The sequence below is a fragment of the Sander lucioperca genome, chromosome 8 (genome assembly GCF_008315115.2).
Source record: "Sander lucioperca isolate FBNREF2018 chromosome 8, SLUC_FBN_1.2, whole genome shotgun sequence".
Classification (NCBI taxonomy): domain Eukaryota; kingdom Metazoa; phylum Chordata; class Actinopteri; order Perciformes; family Percidae; genus Sander; species Sander lucioperca.
Genome location: NC_050180.1, coordinates 3,257,047 through 3,274,270, shown reverse-complemented (window position 1 = coordinate 3,274,270; position 17,224 = coordinate 3,257,047). Strand labels below are relative to the sequence as shown.

Genomic DNA, 17,224 nt, shown 5'->3' with positions numbered 1-17,224 from the left:
CTGAATGAACAAAATAAAAATAGATGTCCACATTTTTGTAGCCGTGTAACACGATTATTCCACCATCATGAACAAAGTAATTGCACTACGCTTTGATCATTTCCAATTAAAATGAGCAAACTGCCTTCTCTTTACTGAGACCAATACATAAATAAATACAACATGAATCATAATGAAGTTAGTTAAAACCATGGACTGTTAAAATAGTAGTAGTAGTAGTCCATTTTAAAACTTAAAGTTTGCATTTTGGCCATCGCCTTCTTGGTATTTAGAGGCCAGAAGTGACCATGTTTGAACAAAAGGGCGGAGCTGGATCATGCATGATGCATCAAAGCCGGTGTCATCTATGGATTCAGTGGCGCTGTGCTAAGCTTAAAGGCCCGGACACACAGAGCCGATAATCTGTGACTCGAGTCTGTTCGGTGTGTTCCCTGCCGTCGTCCGTCCGAGGGGCTGTCGGCCTTCATTTTGGCCGATTTGACATGTATAATCGGCGGGGCGGGCACTGCCGGCAGTCGGACTCAGTACAGTACAGTACATGTCATTTAGCTGACGCTTTTATCCAAAGCGACTTATAATTGCTATATATGTCAGAGGTCGCACGCCTCTGGAGCAACTAGGGGTTAAGTGTCTTGCTCAGGGACACATTGGTTGATGTATCGCAGTGGGAATCAAACCCAGGTCTCCCACACCAAAGGCATGTGTCATATCCACTGCGCCATCACCGCCCCCTCAATGACTCAAATGACCCATCTGATTGGTGGAGAGCTAACCCGGAAATGGGGAGCAGGATGAGCGTGACTAAAGTCTCTCAAAATCTGATGAAAATCTTTTAAACTGACCTTTGTTGATCTGAAATGAAGACAGATTCAGCAACTGTATGGCCTATTTCTCTCAAAATGTTTTCAGAAACACGTTTCGGTGAACTATTTTAGTCCAATATGAGATCGTATTCTGAACAAGCCGCCATGACAGTCTGGCTTTGAATTTCCGGAGAAACCAGACCCACGTGACGCGTTCGTCCAATCAGCTGCCAGTTTTCATTTTTGGGTGACAATACAGATTAGCGCCGCCTGCTGTTATGGAGACGTATTACGTCTCGTCGCTTTGGTGTGTTCCGAGGCATTTTTTGGACCAATTTGGGGAGACTGATCAGTCCAACTGCCTTTTCTGCCGATGTTTGGCCATCGGCTCTGTGTGTCTGGGCCTTAACGCTCACAAGGGGAACTTGTAACTTTCAACCGACTGACACGAGTCATCCAGCGAAGTTTTGCCGGCAGGTAAACAAGGACGTTTAGCGATTGAACCATAAACTTGTTAGGAAAGTGTTTACTGAGGTAATAAAGCAAATGAGAAGTAGGGTCATTTTCCCATTGACTTCTATAGAAACTGACTTCTTTTTGGAGCCAGTGGAGTCGCCCCCTACTGGAAATGAGATAGAATGCAGCTTTAAGGCACTTCAGCATTGGCTTCACTTTTCAGACCCGGAAGTTTCCGCTTGGTTAAAACAAGTCTATCTAAAATTGGTGTGTCATCTGTATGCACGTTGTTTGCCTGTATAATAATAATAATTGCCTACTTGCAGCTGCTACAACCTTTGTGAAGAGGTGTGCTCAAAACACCTGATTGGTTACACAGTGTACCTGTGAATAGACAGCGCTTCATTTGATGCAACAGAGAGGGCACTTAGCATCAGTGTTGTAGCCAATCCAATTGTAGCTCCATCAAAAACAAGGTTTGTAAACATTGAGGTGGCGGATCTTAAAGAATTGTAGAAAAATCAGTTCCAAACATATTAAGAATTCATTTATTTTTATGTAATCCACTGCAATAAAAATATGTGTGTGTGTTTTAACATTGTAGATATGATTTTGTACCCAAAGGTAAAGATTATTTTTGGTTATTATATATTTAAAAGGGACAGTTCATCAAATTACAAAAAGAAAAAGTATCTGATTCGCCTACAGTACGGTGGCATCTATCCATGCAGGAAGCTGGGCGTTATCCTGGAGAACCCCTCCTATTGCCTCTATTCAAGCTAGCGAAGACGAAGAGCATGTTAATGCCACAGACTCCTCCCTCCTCGCCACACCACGTGGCGCCTTGCCCAGTCCGTTGTGCCAGTAGTAGCCATCAGGCTCCAGAACCTTGACCCCCACAGGAGTCCTTTAAGACCTGCATTGTCTCTTACTTACTTTGGACCTTTCATTTCTGAATCCCCCGTGGACCCATTCATGTATTCATTTATATCTATTGATAGACTGAGACTGACAGACTGTTCAGAGCAGATATCTGGGGTCAGCTGCTCAGTGTTTATTATTTTTATTTTCTTGGTTAAGTTCTCTCTCTCAGGATAGGTCCTGTTTCATTCTCATTGCTGTTGCTGCTATGACACCCACATTTCCCTTCGGGGAGTATTAAAGGTTTATCTTACAGGGCTTTGCTGTTATTTGTCTCAGAAAGGTCTGCATCGCAGTACAATGGAGGAGAATAGACTTGTTTTCGGTGCTCACAGCATTAATTGATTGTCTGTATTGTTTTAGTTATTATCTGTCTAGCCCATACTAATGTCCTGTACATGTATTTCTGTCTTCATGTGCCATAACTGTGTTCTATGTTTCTGCAGAACAGGAACCTGCTGGAAACCAGCTTTTAATAAACTGAGTCAGGCCTGTTTAAACTGTAACTTAATGTTACGTTTTAATCCTTTCCTGTATAATAAATTAAAGTATAAGAGCACCAAATTCCACCTAAGGAGGCAGGTTGGGGTGGTGGATTAGTTCTTCTAAACTTAACTAGGCCTTGTTTAGATATGAGGACGGAAAACGTAGGTCGTATTAGAGGGAAGGAATAAACAACCCATATCGTCGTATAGTTTGGAGGACTTGTTGGAGAGGTCACATGAACGGGAACTCAAAGAGGTTAAATGTTTTGTTGTGATTTAAGTAAACTGAACATTGAAATGTTCATAAAAGACACAAGTAGATGACTGAGTGACCCAGCCAGCTGGCCTGCAATGAATTGACACATCCTTGTTTATGGGGACAAATCACAAAGCTTTCAGTCGTTACATTTGTCATTTATTGTGAGTCAGTGTCAGAACAGAAAAAGTCCAAGGACCACTGCAACATCAAACTAACTGATACACATGATTTAACTCACCGCCTCACAGAACGTTTAGGATTACATCAAGTTCAAAGAAGTAAACGAACACACTTGTTGTCAACAAATGTTGACATAGGTCAGGAAAAACCACGGATGCGGTCAATATTGTCAGCCGGACAAGGGCAACATCATGATAGTCAGAAAATCTATAGCTAATCTATATTCAATGAATAACAATTACAGTACAGAACCACTGAACACACAATTAACATTAGCGCCTCCGCTGAACGGAGCCTTCTGCAGAATGGCTTGATTCATAAGTGTCAAGAAATATCCAGGAGTTTTAGACAAAATGTCCTCCCAGATCACAGATTAAATCAACTGGTACATTTAAGGATTTGGGGGTTATCAAACGCTCCTCATAGCCATACAGAGCTAAGGATTGTATCTGCGTGTTTGTAGGTTATTTTATTAAACCAAACTTAGTTGATGCTGTGAGCGTTATAATACTGTTCATTAATGCCTATAGGGCAACAAAAAGAAATGGGAGTGATACACTTTCAAATAAACTAAAGTAGCACATAAAACATGAATGTACAGCAGTATGTTCAGCAGTATTCTTGGCTCAAAGGAAGGCACTGTGGAGATCTTCCCTAGAACGGTCTAATGTATAGGTGAGAGGAGGTCGCACTGTTTGTGTGCGATCCTGTCTGTGTGTGGCTTTAACTGTTTCTAAAGAGCTGATTAATGACAACTGTGGCTCTCCATAGCCTGACAAGGCTGGCAAAGTGCACTTCAATTTGGCACACACTTTCCTGTAACAATCTTTATTAACTTTGGACCTCAGTGTTTATGTTACTTACAATTTCCTAGATGACTTGAGGCCATATTAAACCAAATGAGAGTGGGGGTAATAACAGTGTGGAGCCTTTTTACTTGAGTGATCTAGAGAGTGGTTCAGTCTTTTCATTGCTCCCTTTTCTCTCCTAGAGTGAAAGCCAGATGTAGATCAAATTAGACTTCCTCTTCCCAGCAATTACGTTTGAACTAGAAATCAAATTGTCTGTTATCCTGAGACCAGACAGAAATGTGAGGGAGTGTAGACAGCTGGTTGCAGGTCGTCTCCCTCAGTGCTCAGGGCTGATTCCCACAACAGCACAATAACAAGAGCGAACAGGAGGAGTAGTGCAGAAGCAGATGCTGCTTTCAGTTGCTTCACTCCTGAGGGGAAATGGAAGAAATGACATCCCAGCACTCCTCAGTGGGGCTGCTGCTGGAGATGGGAAGGTGATGCTCAGGAAATGATTCCAGGAACTACCGGAGAAAAGAAACAAAGTCAACCTTATTCACATACAGCAGTTACCTTGAAGACACTGTAGGCAATATGCACACTGTTAATAACTACATGTGAACTTCTGTGAATAAGGTCATATTTACTCAAAGCTGTCAGTAGGCTGGTGAGCCTTTTCCTGTGTTTGCATTGACCTTATGTGTTAAGCCGTCTACACATGATCAGCAGTAACTAACACTGTTTTCCTCTGGGGCTGTGGAGACCACTCGGAGGAAGCGCTAGCCTTGGAATGGCACGCTGCTCCGAGTTGCCGCTGAGCGCTGCCCTCAAAGTTCAAATTATTTCAACTTTGACCTCATATGCTGCTCGGGCTGCACAATATATCAATTTTTAACTGCAAATTAAAATGCAACTGCCATTCTTTTTTATTTAAAGTGGTGCCTTTTATATTCAATTCAATGTTCAATTTGTTCAATAGAAGAATGTTGGAAACGATTTCCTTTCTTTCGTTTTAAATTCAATAAGCAATTTGTTGTATTTTAGCAGAATATTGAAAGTGACTGAGTACACGGCTTATTTATCGTAAGTAAGATCGTTATCGCAATATTTAATGTTACGGCACATTTTCTTGGGGTTGGGAATCCCCACAGGCCTCACGATACGATATCATCACAATACCTATGTCACGATACGATATTATTGCGATTTATAACCTTTTTTCCAACTTCAGATTTTTCCCAATTTCAAATGATGTCCCCAAAAGGAAACTTTGTCAACATCTGTTTTATCTAAAAAGATACATTTCTCTCTTTGTTCAGCTCACTTCAATGTTATTGCTGCAAAATGGGATTGCCAAGCAGACAAATTGACCAACACATATATAATAATAGATCCATACTAGGCGTCTGTGTATCAATACAGTATTGCCACGGAAAATATCGCGATATTACGTGCAGCCCTAGTTGCTGCTGACCTTTCAAGGCGCAACCAATTCCAGAAGCATCGATGCCGTTTGCCTGCGCTGCGCCTCGCGGTCTTACCTCTGACCATGTGTAGCGCTGTCTGACACACAGTGTGACCCAGTGTTGTGTGGTGAATGCGTTTATCAGTGTTGGTGCTCACATCTTCTGGGAGCTCGTACGGCGGTCGCAGCCACTGCTTGATTCTCTCACTCTTACAGATGAGGAAGTAGGCTATCAAAGGAATCAGGAGGACCGGGACCATGATGGGCCCCACAACTAGTATCACTGTTTGGTTCGAGTCTTTTTCTGGGAAATGTACGACACACACACACACACACACACACACACACACACACACACACACACACACACACCTCTTATCGTGTGCTGACTTCCGATGACCATGCTGCTGTTTAAAAAAAAAAAAAAAAAAGGAATGCTCCAAACAATCTAAACAATCCTCACATCGTGTGTGCCAACAAACCAAACAGACAGACCAATGGGGAGAAGAGGAGCTGCAGGAATGGTTTCTTTGGAAGTAGCCTTTTCTTTTCTCTTTATTGCTCTTAATACAAGCTGCTACCAACTTGTCAGAGCCACATTTCAAGTCTAGAGTGAGCGTAAGATACTCCAAAGAGACTATTTCTGTGGATATATTCTACAATTTGTTTCTGACTGATAAAAAATAGAAACTTGCATTAATTAGTATTCCATCACAAGGAACACGTAAGCAGCTTAGGGCTGCAGCTAATGATTAATCATGATGATTAGTTCCTCAATTAATCGATTAGTTGTTTGGTCTTTAAAATGTCAGAAAATGGTGAAAAATGACGATCAGTGTTTCCCAAAGCCCAAGATGACGTCTCGCTCAAACGCAAAGATATTCAGTTGACTGTCACAGAGGAGTGAACAGACTAGAAAATATCCACATTTAACAAGGTGGAATTAGGCTACGTTCAGAAGTGACCCGCATGCGCAAACGAGTAACAGTGAAAACACACCGTGTGCGTCAGTGTCAGCGTTTAGCCCGCGAATCGTACAGTAGATACGTGCCTGATCGTACGCCTGGCCATTCATACCGGACGCGTATTTCTACGCGCTGGTCACAAAGCGATCCTTCTCCTCTCAACTCTCTCTCTCTCCAATAGAAAGAGAAAGGATGAGTAAGGAAAACTGTGGTAATTGTAGCCTATATGTGGCTGTGTGTGTGTGTGTGTGTGTGTGTGTGTGTCTGTGTGTCTGTGTATCACTCTCTCTGTCCGTCCGGAGGTCTCTCCCTCCGTGTGCCTGATCTCGCTGTGAGAAGTCAAGACCGCCAAAATCACCATAAAGCTGTTTTATTTTGAAATGTGTTTTATTTTTGTAAAGTACCCGGCTGCACTGTGGTCTTCCTGTATGTGATTACCTGTCTGGCTTGACATATACGCTCGCGTCTCGCGCGGGAAATAGAGGAGACGGCGAAACGATCGCTGCAGCGCGCAGGCCGACTGGGACGCTACGCGCCCGGTGTGAACAGACAGATTGGATAACATGGGCGCCGAAATAAAAATGACTGTATCAGAACTGGAAAAGACCGGCTGCTATGTGACTTGGGCTGTTTACACTGTCATGAAAAAAAGGATTTGGGTCACTTTTGCCTGCAGTCTGAACATGACCTGAGGAACTTTAATTTGTTGAAACAACTTAAACCGATTACTTGATTATCAAACTAGTTGGCGATTAATTTAATAGTAGACAACTTATTGATTAACCTTTGCAGCTCTAAAGCAGCTTCACTTTGAATTAAAGACTGTGTGGTCATAATACACATCCCAACATGTCCAGTGACTGTTTCAATCTCTTCCTTCCTGGTGCTTTCAAGGAAGGTCTGATATTCAAGATTTAAGAGTGGACCGCCACACACTGCCTTTTGTATAGATTGTATATTGTTCTATATTGTGGACTGTGTCAAGGCAACAAAAAAGAAGAGCAACACAGCTAATTTGGTTGTTTAATGTCTCTACAACATTCTTAGCAGCAGAAACGACAACCATGGTCTTACTTGATTCTGGGATGAGCTCACACTGGGTACAGGTGGGCAGTCCGATGCTACTTTTAAAGTAACGGTACTGCACCTGTACACAGTACCGCTGTCCCTCCTGCAGCTCAGAGATGGTCACGGAGGCCTCAGCATCTTCATACTTCTGTTGAAGAGGGGAAAGCGTTTAGAGAACATAAACATATGTATATTAGAATCAGAAAAGGTTTTATTGCAACAATAAGTACACTTACTGTGGAATTTGCCTTGGTGAAAGGAGCATACATTAAACAAACAAACACAAATATTAAATGTTAATATAAAATAAACAAATACAGAAAAACAAATGTATACATACAAAGTCATTAGTCACTTGAATAAATAATTTGTGTTGTTTAGTTTCAAACAGTCCAAAGGAAATGTTGAATTATAGTGTGGTTAAAACTCCCTATTTACATTACTTACAGTACTTGATTTACAGCTAATGTATGTGGAAAAAAAGTACACAACCTTATTTGTTTAACAGTAATTCGGTACTACTACAAAGCGTCACAGGAAGTGCTTTTATTTTGAAGTAGCTGACACGGAAGTTGTATGTTGTGTACTCCCGCTAGCTTGTGTGATGAGATGAACGTGAGACGCTAGATGCAAAACATGTCCGTCATGCTTAAGCGTGTTCACTTCCTTGTGTGTATAAGTGCAGCATATTGAACAGTAGAATGTTCACAGTAAAAAACTAGCTTTTTGGTCGTCATTTGAAGCCACTACACTACAACTGGGTTCTGTTCTAACTGGTAACATTTAGGGATTTGCGAGGACTGTCACGTGAAAGTAAACTCAATTTTTAAAGATATTGCATATGTTCATCCAATACTGGCCATTAGCTGGAAGCATCCTGAAACTCTAACAGGCAGTTCTTGTTCCACACAGCCATGAAACCATGTCATGCAGGCAGCTAGGCAAGAAATGTACTTGGTGCTAAACAACTTGTATCAACCTGCTACGGGTGTGTCCAGATAATACTGTAGAGATAAGTTGAGCTAAGGGTTGGGTATCGTTTTTTGTTTTTTTCAAAACTTTTAAAATGATGCCGGTGGGCGCCCGGATAGCTCAGTTGGTAGAGCAGGCGCCCATATATAGAGGTTTACTCCTCGACGTAGCGGGCCTGGGTTTGACTCCGACCTGCGGCCCTTTGCTGCATGTCATCCCCCCTCTCTCTCCCCTTTCATGTCTTCAGCTGTCCTGTTGAATAAAGGCCTGAAAATGCCCCAGAAATAAAACGATGCCGGTGCTTAAACCTACCCGGTCCCTCGTCTGTCAACCATGGATTAAGACGTCCTCTAACTCTCTCTGCGATCGCTCATTTTTCAATAGAGCTAATCAGTCAATACAGCTGTTGATCTTCATTTGCAAGTTTTTGTTTGTCAGACGACTTCACAATTATAAAGTGAATTTGGTTGGATTCCAGTCAGACTGATGGCAAAAACGTAATAAAACACTGAACAATTCACTGTGATAAAAAGTGCAATAATCCTCACTACTCCCTACTGTGAACTACTGTGCAATATTTACAATATTTATTCTCGTGACAAATGCAATATCCCCCATAGTTGTATCCTCCAGTTACAGTATTCATCATTTATTATATTTTTTGCAGTCTTTTGTAAACTAAGTTGTTTTTGTCTTATTTTATTTGAATGTATTTACCTTGTAGAATCTGTTTCTATTTTAGTCAGTGTGCTTTTCTTTGCCCTAAACTCTTTTTACTTGACTCGAAGAACACACAAGAATGTGCCTGGACTGTCTGGTGTATCCAAAAGATAAATATTAATTTTAAAAAACTACATTATATTACTCAACTCTCCCCTCTTTACTCACTTTAATAGGTATTTATTGCAAAAAAATAAAATTCAAAGAGCTATTGAGCTCAGAAGTACCAAACTGTCCCTCCTGGGTAACGTCCGGGCTTAAAATCTAAGTATAAAAATGTGACAAAAATGTCAATAATAATAATAAGAGCATTAATTATCTACTTTGGCATAATTGTGTTGATGTTTGCAGTGATACCTACAAATATAGTAACAATCCTACCCTTATTTAAAATGTTACTCAAGAAATACTTTTGTCCTTACTTTTGGATTTCCCTAATGTCCTTCCTGGGTAACAGACCTTAAACTCCATACATTACCCATAATGCAATTGCATAGTCATGAAATATGATATTACATCATAAAGAAGATTTTGGTTTATTTTTATATTTTGCTTTTTCGGTCACTGTTGAACTATGTCCAAAAATCATGTGTCTTTCTGGATAACGCTAATAAAACATATTTGATGTTTTGATATTTAAAAAAATGCCTATTTCATGTGAAATATGGCATTAATGTTTTAAAGGCTAAGATATATTTTAGCTGAGTATGCCATGTTTGACAGAGTTTTGGTGGGAAAATCACGTTTTTGTCCTTCCTGGATAACGAAGATCTTCTGTTATCCAGATTGGACATGTTAATGAAAATAGTTTTTTTATTAGTATCTATCACGTTTCAAGCATTGTGTTGATAATGTTAGATTATATTAATAAAATAATATGTATTTCTTTAATCTTTTATGGCATTTTTGCATTATGTCATTCCTGGCTAACAGGATGTCATCCTGAGTAACAATGACACAGTCAAGTGTTTAAACTCAGATTTTCATGGTATATTACACAATCATGTTTTCCTCAGTTGAGTATACAATAATAACCTGATAACCTTTACTGTAAAGCATTTTAAGACTTCTTTTCATAATTTTTCTGTTTTTGGCATGGAATATTGTGTGACCAAAATCAAACGATGAGCCCATTTAATTATAAATACCCAAATATATCATATTAATTGTGTTAAAAACTTAGTTTTTTTGAACAGTGTGCGTTTGATTAGCTGTAACTATGGATATGCCTAAACATTTATATGCTAAAAAGGTAGACATTTAAATATTTTTTAAATCCATTCCCGTTACCCAGGAAGGACATTTTTCATGGAATAAATCACATGATTCATCAAAAAAAATTAAATTGCATTTGTAAATTAAATTCCTGTTGTTGAGATGTATATAGAACACTCTAATGAAAATAGAAATTGCTTGAGTTGGCATTTTTTGACACTTTTATTTTCAAATTTTAAATCCTTATTCGTCTTTGACCCATTAACATTATGAATGTAGGTTATTACAGAGAGCAGGAAGAGACTGAACAGAGGTTTAACCGGCAGAGCCGCCCACATGTTGCCTGTGATCAACGGGTTTGTTGTTTGCCGACTAAATGAAAGTTAGAAGAAGAGATTTTGCTTTTTGTTTAGCACGCTAGGAGACGGTTACAAACATGACCTGACAATGCTGGTGAGTAACACATTTCCAAAATGAACAAACTTAGTGGGAACAAAGTGTTGGATCACTTACAGTAAACATTCAACAGGAAGCAACAGCATGTGTACTTGTGTTAAACTAACAAGGGGCTCTTCTCATTTCTCCATTATGTGCCTCCTCAACTTATCTCCTCTCTCCTCCGTCCTCCAGTCTGTGACCCGAAAAACTGATCTCATGCGGCATCTTGAAGGATGTCTCAATTCCTAAAAATGCATCTCAAGGAGCCAGGAGAGAAGGCTTGCAGGAGGAGCTATGAGCGAGGACGCACTAATCACATACTGATGTTGGATATCGGGCTGATACTGACTGACTCAACGGCTGAATCGGGTATCGGTGACAATGGAGCCATCTATTCAACTCATTTCTATGTTGTCTGATTACATGTTTGTGCGCCATGTCATGCTGAAGCAGCAAGCATCAAGAGGCGGGCCTTACTACTTTACCACTTCCTTCCCGTTTTGATGCAAGCAGATGACAGCAGCATCTAGCTTCCTGTCTGTTAACACGTACACAACACTGTGTATAAGTCACAGTAAAAACTTATAAAATAACACCATACCCTTTGCTGGAGTTGGACTAGGTTAACTAAATGTTTTACCGGGGTATTACTGACTAACTGACTGTTAATAAGAACCGTTAACACTTTATTGAGCCTGTATATTGCTTATGCTAATAGTAGCCCTGCAAACCACTCATTATTTCTGCTCTCTCTGCCTGAATCTTTTGTCGTTGTTTTTTTTTCGACTAATCACTTGGGAGTTTTATGAATGTCAAGCAGTAGGGCTGAAACGATTCCTCGAGTAACTCGAATAATTTGATTACTAAAAATCCTCGATGCTAAATGATTTGCCTCGAAGCTTCGTTTAATCAATGTTACCAACGTTGTATCCCTCACGGTGTTTCCGCACGGAGGATTATTACTGTCGCACACCGGGCTGACGCTGCTGGCGACACGTCATGAAGACGGATTACAAAATGAAGAAAGAGCGTAAGGGGTTAAGAGAAGAGACAGGCTGGAGAAAACCACAGAAAGGGTCCAAAGTTTGGAATCAGTTCAAACGTAATTAAAACGAAAACTCTGTACAGTGTGTCTACTGAAAAACTGAACTAGCGTACCACAATAATAGCACGACGTCAGTGCTTCAGCATCTCAACAGAAAACATTGAGTCTAACTTATCATCCATTCCACGAAGAGGACCTGACAAAAGTAAATCACAGAGTCGTATGGATGATGAAACTACACCAAACACGACGACTACCAAAAACAAAGACAAGGAAATACGTAGTGGTGACCACAGTCTAGTTTTTTGAGAGATGATATTGTAAGCAATGAAGGCAATACAAATGTTGCTTTTTCCGAAAATTAAACCAAACTATTGTACATTATTGCTCTTCAATAAAACAAAAGTATTTCTTATCCGATTACTCGATGGAATAATCGGTACAATACTCGATTACTAAAATAATTGATAGCTGCAGCCCTATCAAGCAGAACGTATTTATATTTTCCTTTCCTAACATAAAATATTTACACAACAACAGCCATATTTAGTATCGCGAAAATTAGTGAACTAGGGCGAACATCTCAGGTGGGAGGGACTAGGACGCGAGTCAAGGAGGCGAGGATGTACAATGAGAAATGAGAAGAGGGGGAGGTTTCTCACCAGCAGGGGCTCTCCTTCCTTGCCATAGTAAACCCTGTATTTTGCATGGCGTCCATATTCCTGGGCCAAACTGTGGTTCATAGTCAAATAAACCGTGAGGGAGCCGGGCCCTGGCATCAGACTCAAGTCAGGAGTACAGGTGTCACCTGGAAGAGCAGAACACATATACTGAGTGTTGACACTATCAGGACGGGGGGGCTAAGCCATCTGTGAGATACAGTATGGCCAACAAAAACAACTTTTCGGACCTAAAATAAACCTTGTATACCTCAACTTACAAATCGTTTACATACGCATAATATTCTTGTTTTTGCCCTTATTCCGAAAAAGACAATATTTTGACTAAGCTGTTTACATGGCTAATGAAAGTGAATAATTCACAAATATTGCCGTTAACATGCAGCCGCGCAAAACAGGATTTTTTCAAATTGTTCCAACGGTGGCGGACTTGTTGGACCGTGAGAACACAGCCTCCTTCTTTTATTCCTTCAACCAGCTTCTCGAAAAGGTCGGCGTTGTGATGTTTTTCTGCATATCCAAAAACCTGTGGATATCCAAGTCTTTCGTCATGTTTAAAAGTAGCTGTGTTTCTCCTCCGGACCAAAGATGTGGGCTTTTCTTTTGCCCATCTATCTTTACCGCAACCCTGCAAACTGTCGGCTGGTTGGTTTGCGTACAACAACCATAGCAACGCACAGAGCTGACCGTAAGCCGTAAACAGGCAAGAGGCTGTAAACTGTCACAAACTGCTGTAAAAACCCTGACTGATACTAATAATACCACCATATCCCACATGTCTTAATCAGAAAATGCTATGTGGAAAAAGAATATCCAAACGGAATATGCTGTTTACATGACCCGTATCAAATTTGGAATACTGGCCTTTACAGCGTAATAGTGGAATATTATTGTGCATGTAAACATACTCAATGATTTTACTTAAGTTATGAAAGCTTGCTATGGGTTTGTTAGCTTTTGACACTTCACAGAATCAGAAAGGGATTTCTTTTCTTTTCTTTCTTCTCACACTTTCAAGGAATTTGCCTTGAAAAAAAAGAAAGTTTAAAAGTTCTCCGAAGTCCTCCGTTGTAAGTTCTGTTGTTTGTTTTTTCTGCATACATAAATATATTAAACATGAATATGAAATAAACAAACAATAAATACAGAAACAAATATGTACATATAACTGTTTAACATTAAGAAGAGAGAGAGAGAGAGACAGAGACAGAGAGAGAGAGAGAGAGAGAGACACAGAGAGAGACAGACACAGAGAGAGAGAGAGAAAGAGAAAGAGAAAGAGAGAGAGAGACAGACACAGAGAGAGAGAGAGAGAGCGAGAGAGAGAGAGAGAGAGAGCGAGAGCGAGAGAGAGAGAGAGAGAGAGAAGAGGACGTATGGATGTGGTTCATACACCTTGTGGTTGACACCATGGTTAGGTTGGTTAACACCTAGAATCACACTACATGAGAGAAAGGCACATCCTTGACATTAAATTGTAAAGGTCTGCACAAACTATGAAAGGCTGCACAGGCTGTTGCCATGGCAGCTCATTGTTTCTCACCATGTCTGCTACAGGCTTCGACTGGTGGCGAGGGCAGCCCACGCCTCTCTGCTCGCACACGCAGCCTGACGCAGCCGTGCTCGGCCTCAGCTTTGGTGGAAGTTACATTACAGGAATTTGAAGATATGTGGACGCAGGATGACACATTTGTCCACTTGCGGTTGTTAAAGCTGAGGACAAGGAACAGGAGACTTACAATCAGTCCACAATCTGTCATGATGTTAATAACAATTTTTGCATTAAAATGTCAATTCAGTGTGGAAATACTGTCTGTGAGCTGTGTCACCATTTATTAATAATTACTCTAAGCAAAAATGAAAATGCTACAGAAGGGAAAGATAATGCAATAATTGCCTGGCATATGTCCAGACAAAACATAAGGAGACATATCATGCTTATTTTCAGCTTCGGAATTGTATTTTGGGGTTCTACAAAAACATGTTTACATGATTTAATGTTGATTTTTTATTTTTTTTCCCCCTCATACTGTCTGTCTGAATATACCTGTATTCACCTTCTGTTGAAAACGCTCAGTTTTAGCACTGTGTCTTTTAGGCCCCCTCCCGAAAAAAGCCCAGCCTACTCTTGATTGACTTGCGAGGAAAATATGGCGCACCTTTGCAAAGGTAGTTCTTAAGTCATGGGTGGAGATACTCAGATGGGGGAGGCGGTATTTTCTAATGAGCCTGCATGGGACGTAGGAAGAGGAGCCAAATCTGAATGGCTTGTTGCCATGGTTTCTGATCCAGGCAGTAGGCCTGCACTTTAAATCGCAATCTCGATTCACCCGTTCGCGATTTAATTTTTAAATGACTTCGATTTTTTTTTTTTTTCTCTCCTTCAATTAATTTATTGAAAGCATTTGACATTGACATGTTTTAATGATGTAAAGACATGCTCAAGGAGTTCAGATAGAGCCTGTATCAGGGCCATATTTAGGTCAATGTGTTACATGTCAGTATTTTTGGTAGCCTACTGTACTTAATTGGCCAGTATGGACTATATTTTCTTTATTCATTGAAGCCTCTATGTTTACAGGCTTGTGGTGATGCGCAATGTGCTATAGGTGCCAAAAAAATCTATGTTTGGTACTGCCAATTTGTTTTGTTTTGTCATGGTTCACGTGTCCAATAAACATTACACTTCGTGAGAAAAATATTGTGGCAGAGAATCGTGATATCAATTCTAAGCTAAAAAAATCGTGATTCATATTTTTCCCCCGAATCGTGCAGGTCTACCAGGCCAGATACCCAAATGTATGTTCACAATCACTGAAAAAGGAAGTCTTTCTTCTCATGCAGGTTGTAGAATCCCACACTGCAACAGGCACCACAGCATCAAGAGCTCACCGGCTGTACTGAACAGTGTAGGTGGTATCTCCCTCTGAGGCAGGAGTCCATGTCAGCAGCCAGTTATCAACATGGATGTTCTGTGGAGCCGGTGGCGACTCAGACAGTGCTGGGAGAGATGGGAATGGACATGGATAGAGCAGCGAATGAGAATATGATTGATTTGTTGACACTTTATGCTTGAATACCAAGCAGCAACCTCCGGTGCTGGAAAATTAAAACAATCCGAAAGAAAAAACTGCAGGTCATCGAGTGGTCACTTGAGGCTGGCTCCAAAAGGGATTAAATCCCCACAGACCCCCCCCCCCCCCCCCCCCTGTAAGAATGCTCAACTTAACAGGTTTGTAAATAGTACAAAACGGTTCGTCTCTGTAGGTGAACTTAGGTTCACCCTTCATGACAACTTTATATTTAATTATAGTGAGGCTTAAAGTTATGCATAATTAAGGGCGTCATCTTCTAACAATAACACTATACAAATATAACAGAATAAATTAAACCAATGAGCTGTTATAGTGCCATTTGTGTGTGTTTAAACTTTCGCCCGTATGAGATGCAACAATCAGCGTTTGTTTTACTAAATTAGAAAGAAAGAAAAGTGTGTGATTTGTCAAACTACAAATGGAGAGATCAACCATCTCTGTTTCCTAGGAGCACTACAGGCCTTAGACACTTAGGAATGACATTTCGGATACTTTGGTGTCAAAGTGTTAAGAGTTACTGACCCCAGTGTGAAGCGTAGTTGGTGACCAGTCAAGCATGAGGTTGTTGATTTTTGATTTGATTTGATTTATGTTTTTATATTGTATCAAGAATGCCTTACATCAAATACAATCGAGGATAAAAACACAATAAAGTCCAGGACTTATTTCCATTGTGGTCCTCAAACAGTTCAAAAAGCATATAGATTATAGTTTTACTCAAAGAGTTCAACTTTTAATGACATTAAGTGTTGTTTAATGGATTCACAATGCCCTTTATGAATCAACTATAACATTTGTAATTGAGTCTGCCTGCTATCTAAACAGCTGTTTCCATAATAATAAAGAGCGGCTATGTATAAGACTAATACATTATAATGGTAACGTTAGCAGCCTAACGTTGAGTGTGGGTGTTTAGCTAGTTTTATTTACAGTCTATGGTTTTTAGCGAGCGTTAGCTTGGGAGAAGTTCTCACAGACACCCACACACAGACTATTGCCTCACAACTAGCACCGAGAGGTAACCTTAGGTTAGCTAAAAACCAAACTCCAACTGTTAAGGATAACTAATTACCTTGGACGACGACTAGAACGAACAGGACGCTGAAAAACATCGTAAGACCGTCATTTCACAGCGTCCCCGAACACCATAGCAGTTTATCTGTCTGTTGAACAATAAGACAACACTTCCCCGAAACCTGGAATTGACCATAGACAGTATATAAGAGGGGAATTGACGACAGTCTGGGAAGTTCCTTTTTTTTGGTAGCTTCCTGAAACGCCCCTTAACGAAAACAGGGGCGATTCCAGGATTTATAAAGTGGGGTGGCCCAATAATCAGTCAGGGGGGGCCCAGAGGATTTTATCAGAATACAGCATAGAAAATCTGCTTAGAAATATAGTACATTTTGGATAGGATAGAATAACACAATTCAATTTTGCTAAATAAAACACATCACATTCATTATTAATTTAACTTTTTTTTTTTTTTCAACAAATTGTATATCCAAATAGAATACACATTTTCAGTGGGCTCTTAAGGCAAAAATTTGGATATGTGGAAACATTAATTGGTCATGTGACAAGGGCTGGGAAGGTTTTTTGTCACAGAACTGTATACAAATAATGTGCAATACACTTAAAATAAATTTGCCTCAAACTTAAACAG

General features: G+C 40.2%; 1 protein-coding gene across 2 annotated transcripts; it reads right to left on the bottom strand.

Annotated features, from left to right (window-relative positions):
* Positions 1 to 3,235: 3,235 nt before the first annotated feature.
* On the bottom strand, positions 3,236 to 16,771 carry ifngr2 (interferon gamma receptor 2). Of its 2 annotated transcripts, XM_036003825.1 has the most exons (9): positions 16,631 to 16,771; positions 15,356 to 15,464; positions 14,007 to 14,176; positions 12,446 to 12,591; positions 7,630 to 7,641; positions 7,400 to 7,541; positions 5,519 to 5,664; positions 4,262 to 4,419; positions 3,236 to 4,200 (listed from the first exon to the last, which is right to left on the bottom strand). In XM_036003825.1, exons 1-8 carry the CDS (start codon positions 16,668 to 16,670, stop codon positions 4,321 to 4,323), a joined length of 864 nt encoding a protein of 287 aa, XP_035859718.1. In that variant the 5' UTR covers positions 16,671 to 16,771; the 3' UTR covers positions 3,236 to 4,200; positions 4,262 to 4,320. The 2 variants fall into 2 exon arrangements, with proteins under 2 accessions (XP_035859718.1, XP_035859719.1); XM_036003826.1 differs by lacking the exon at positions 7,630 to 7,641 and having other exon boundaries at positions 16,631 to 16,769.
* Between the last annotated feature and the right edge of the window lie 453 nt (positions 16,772 to 17,224).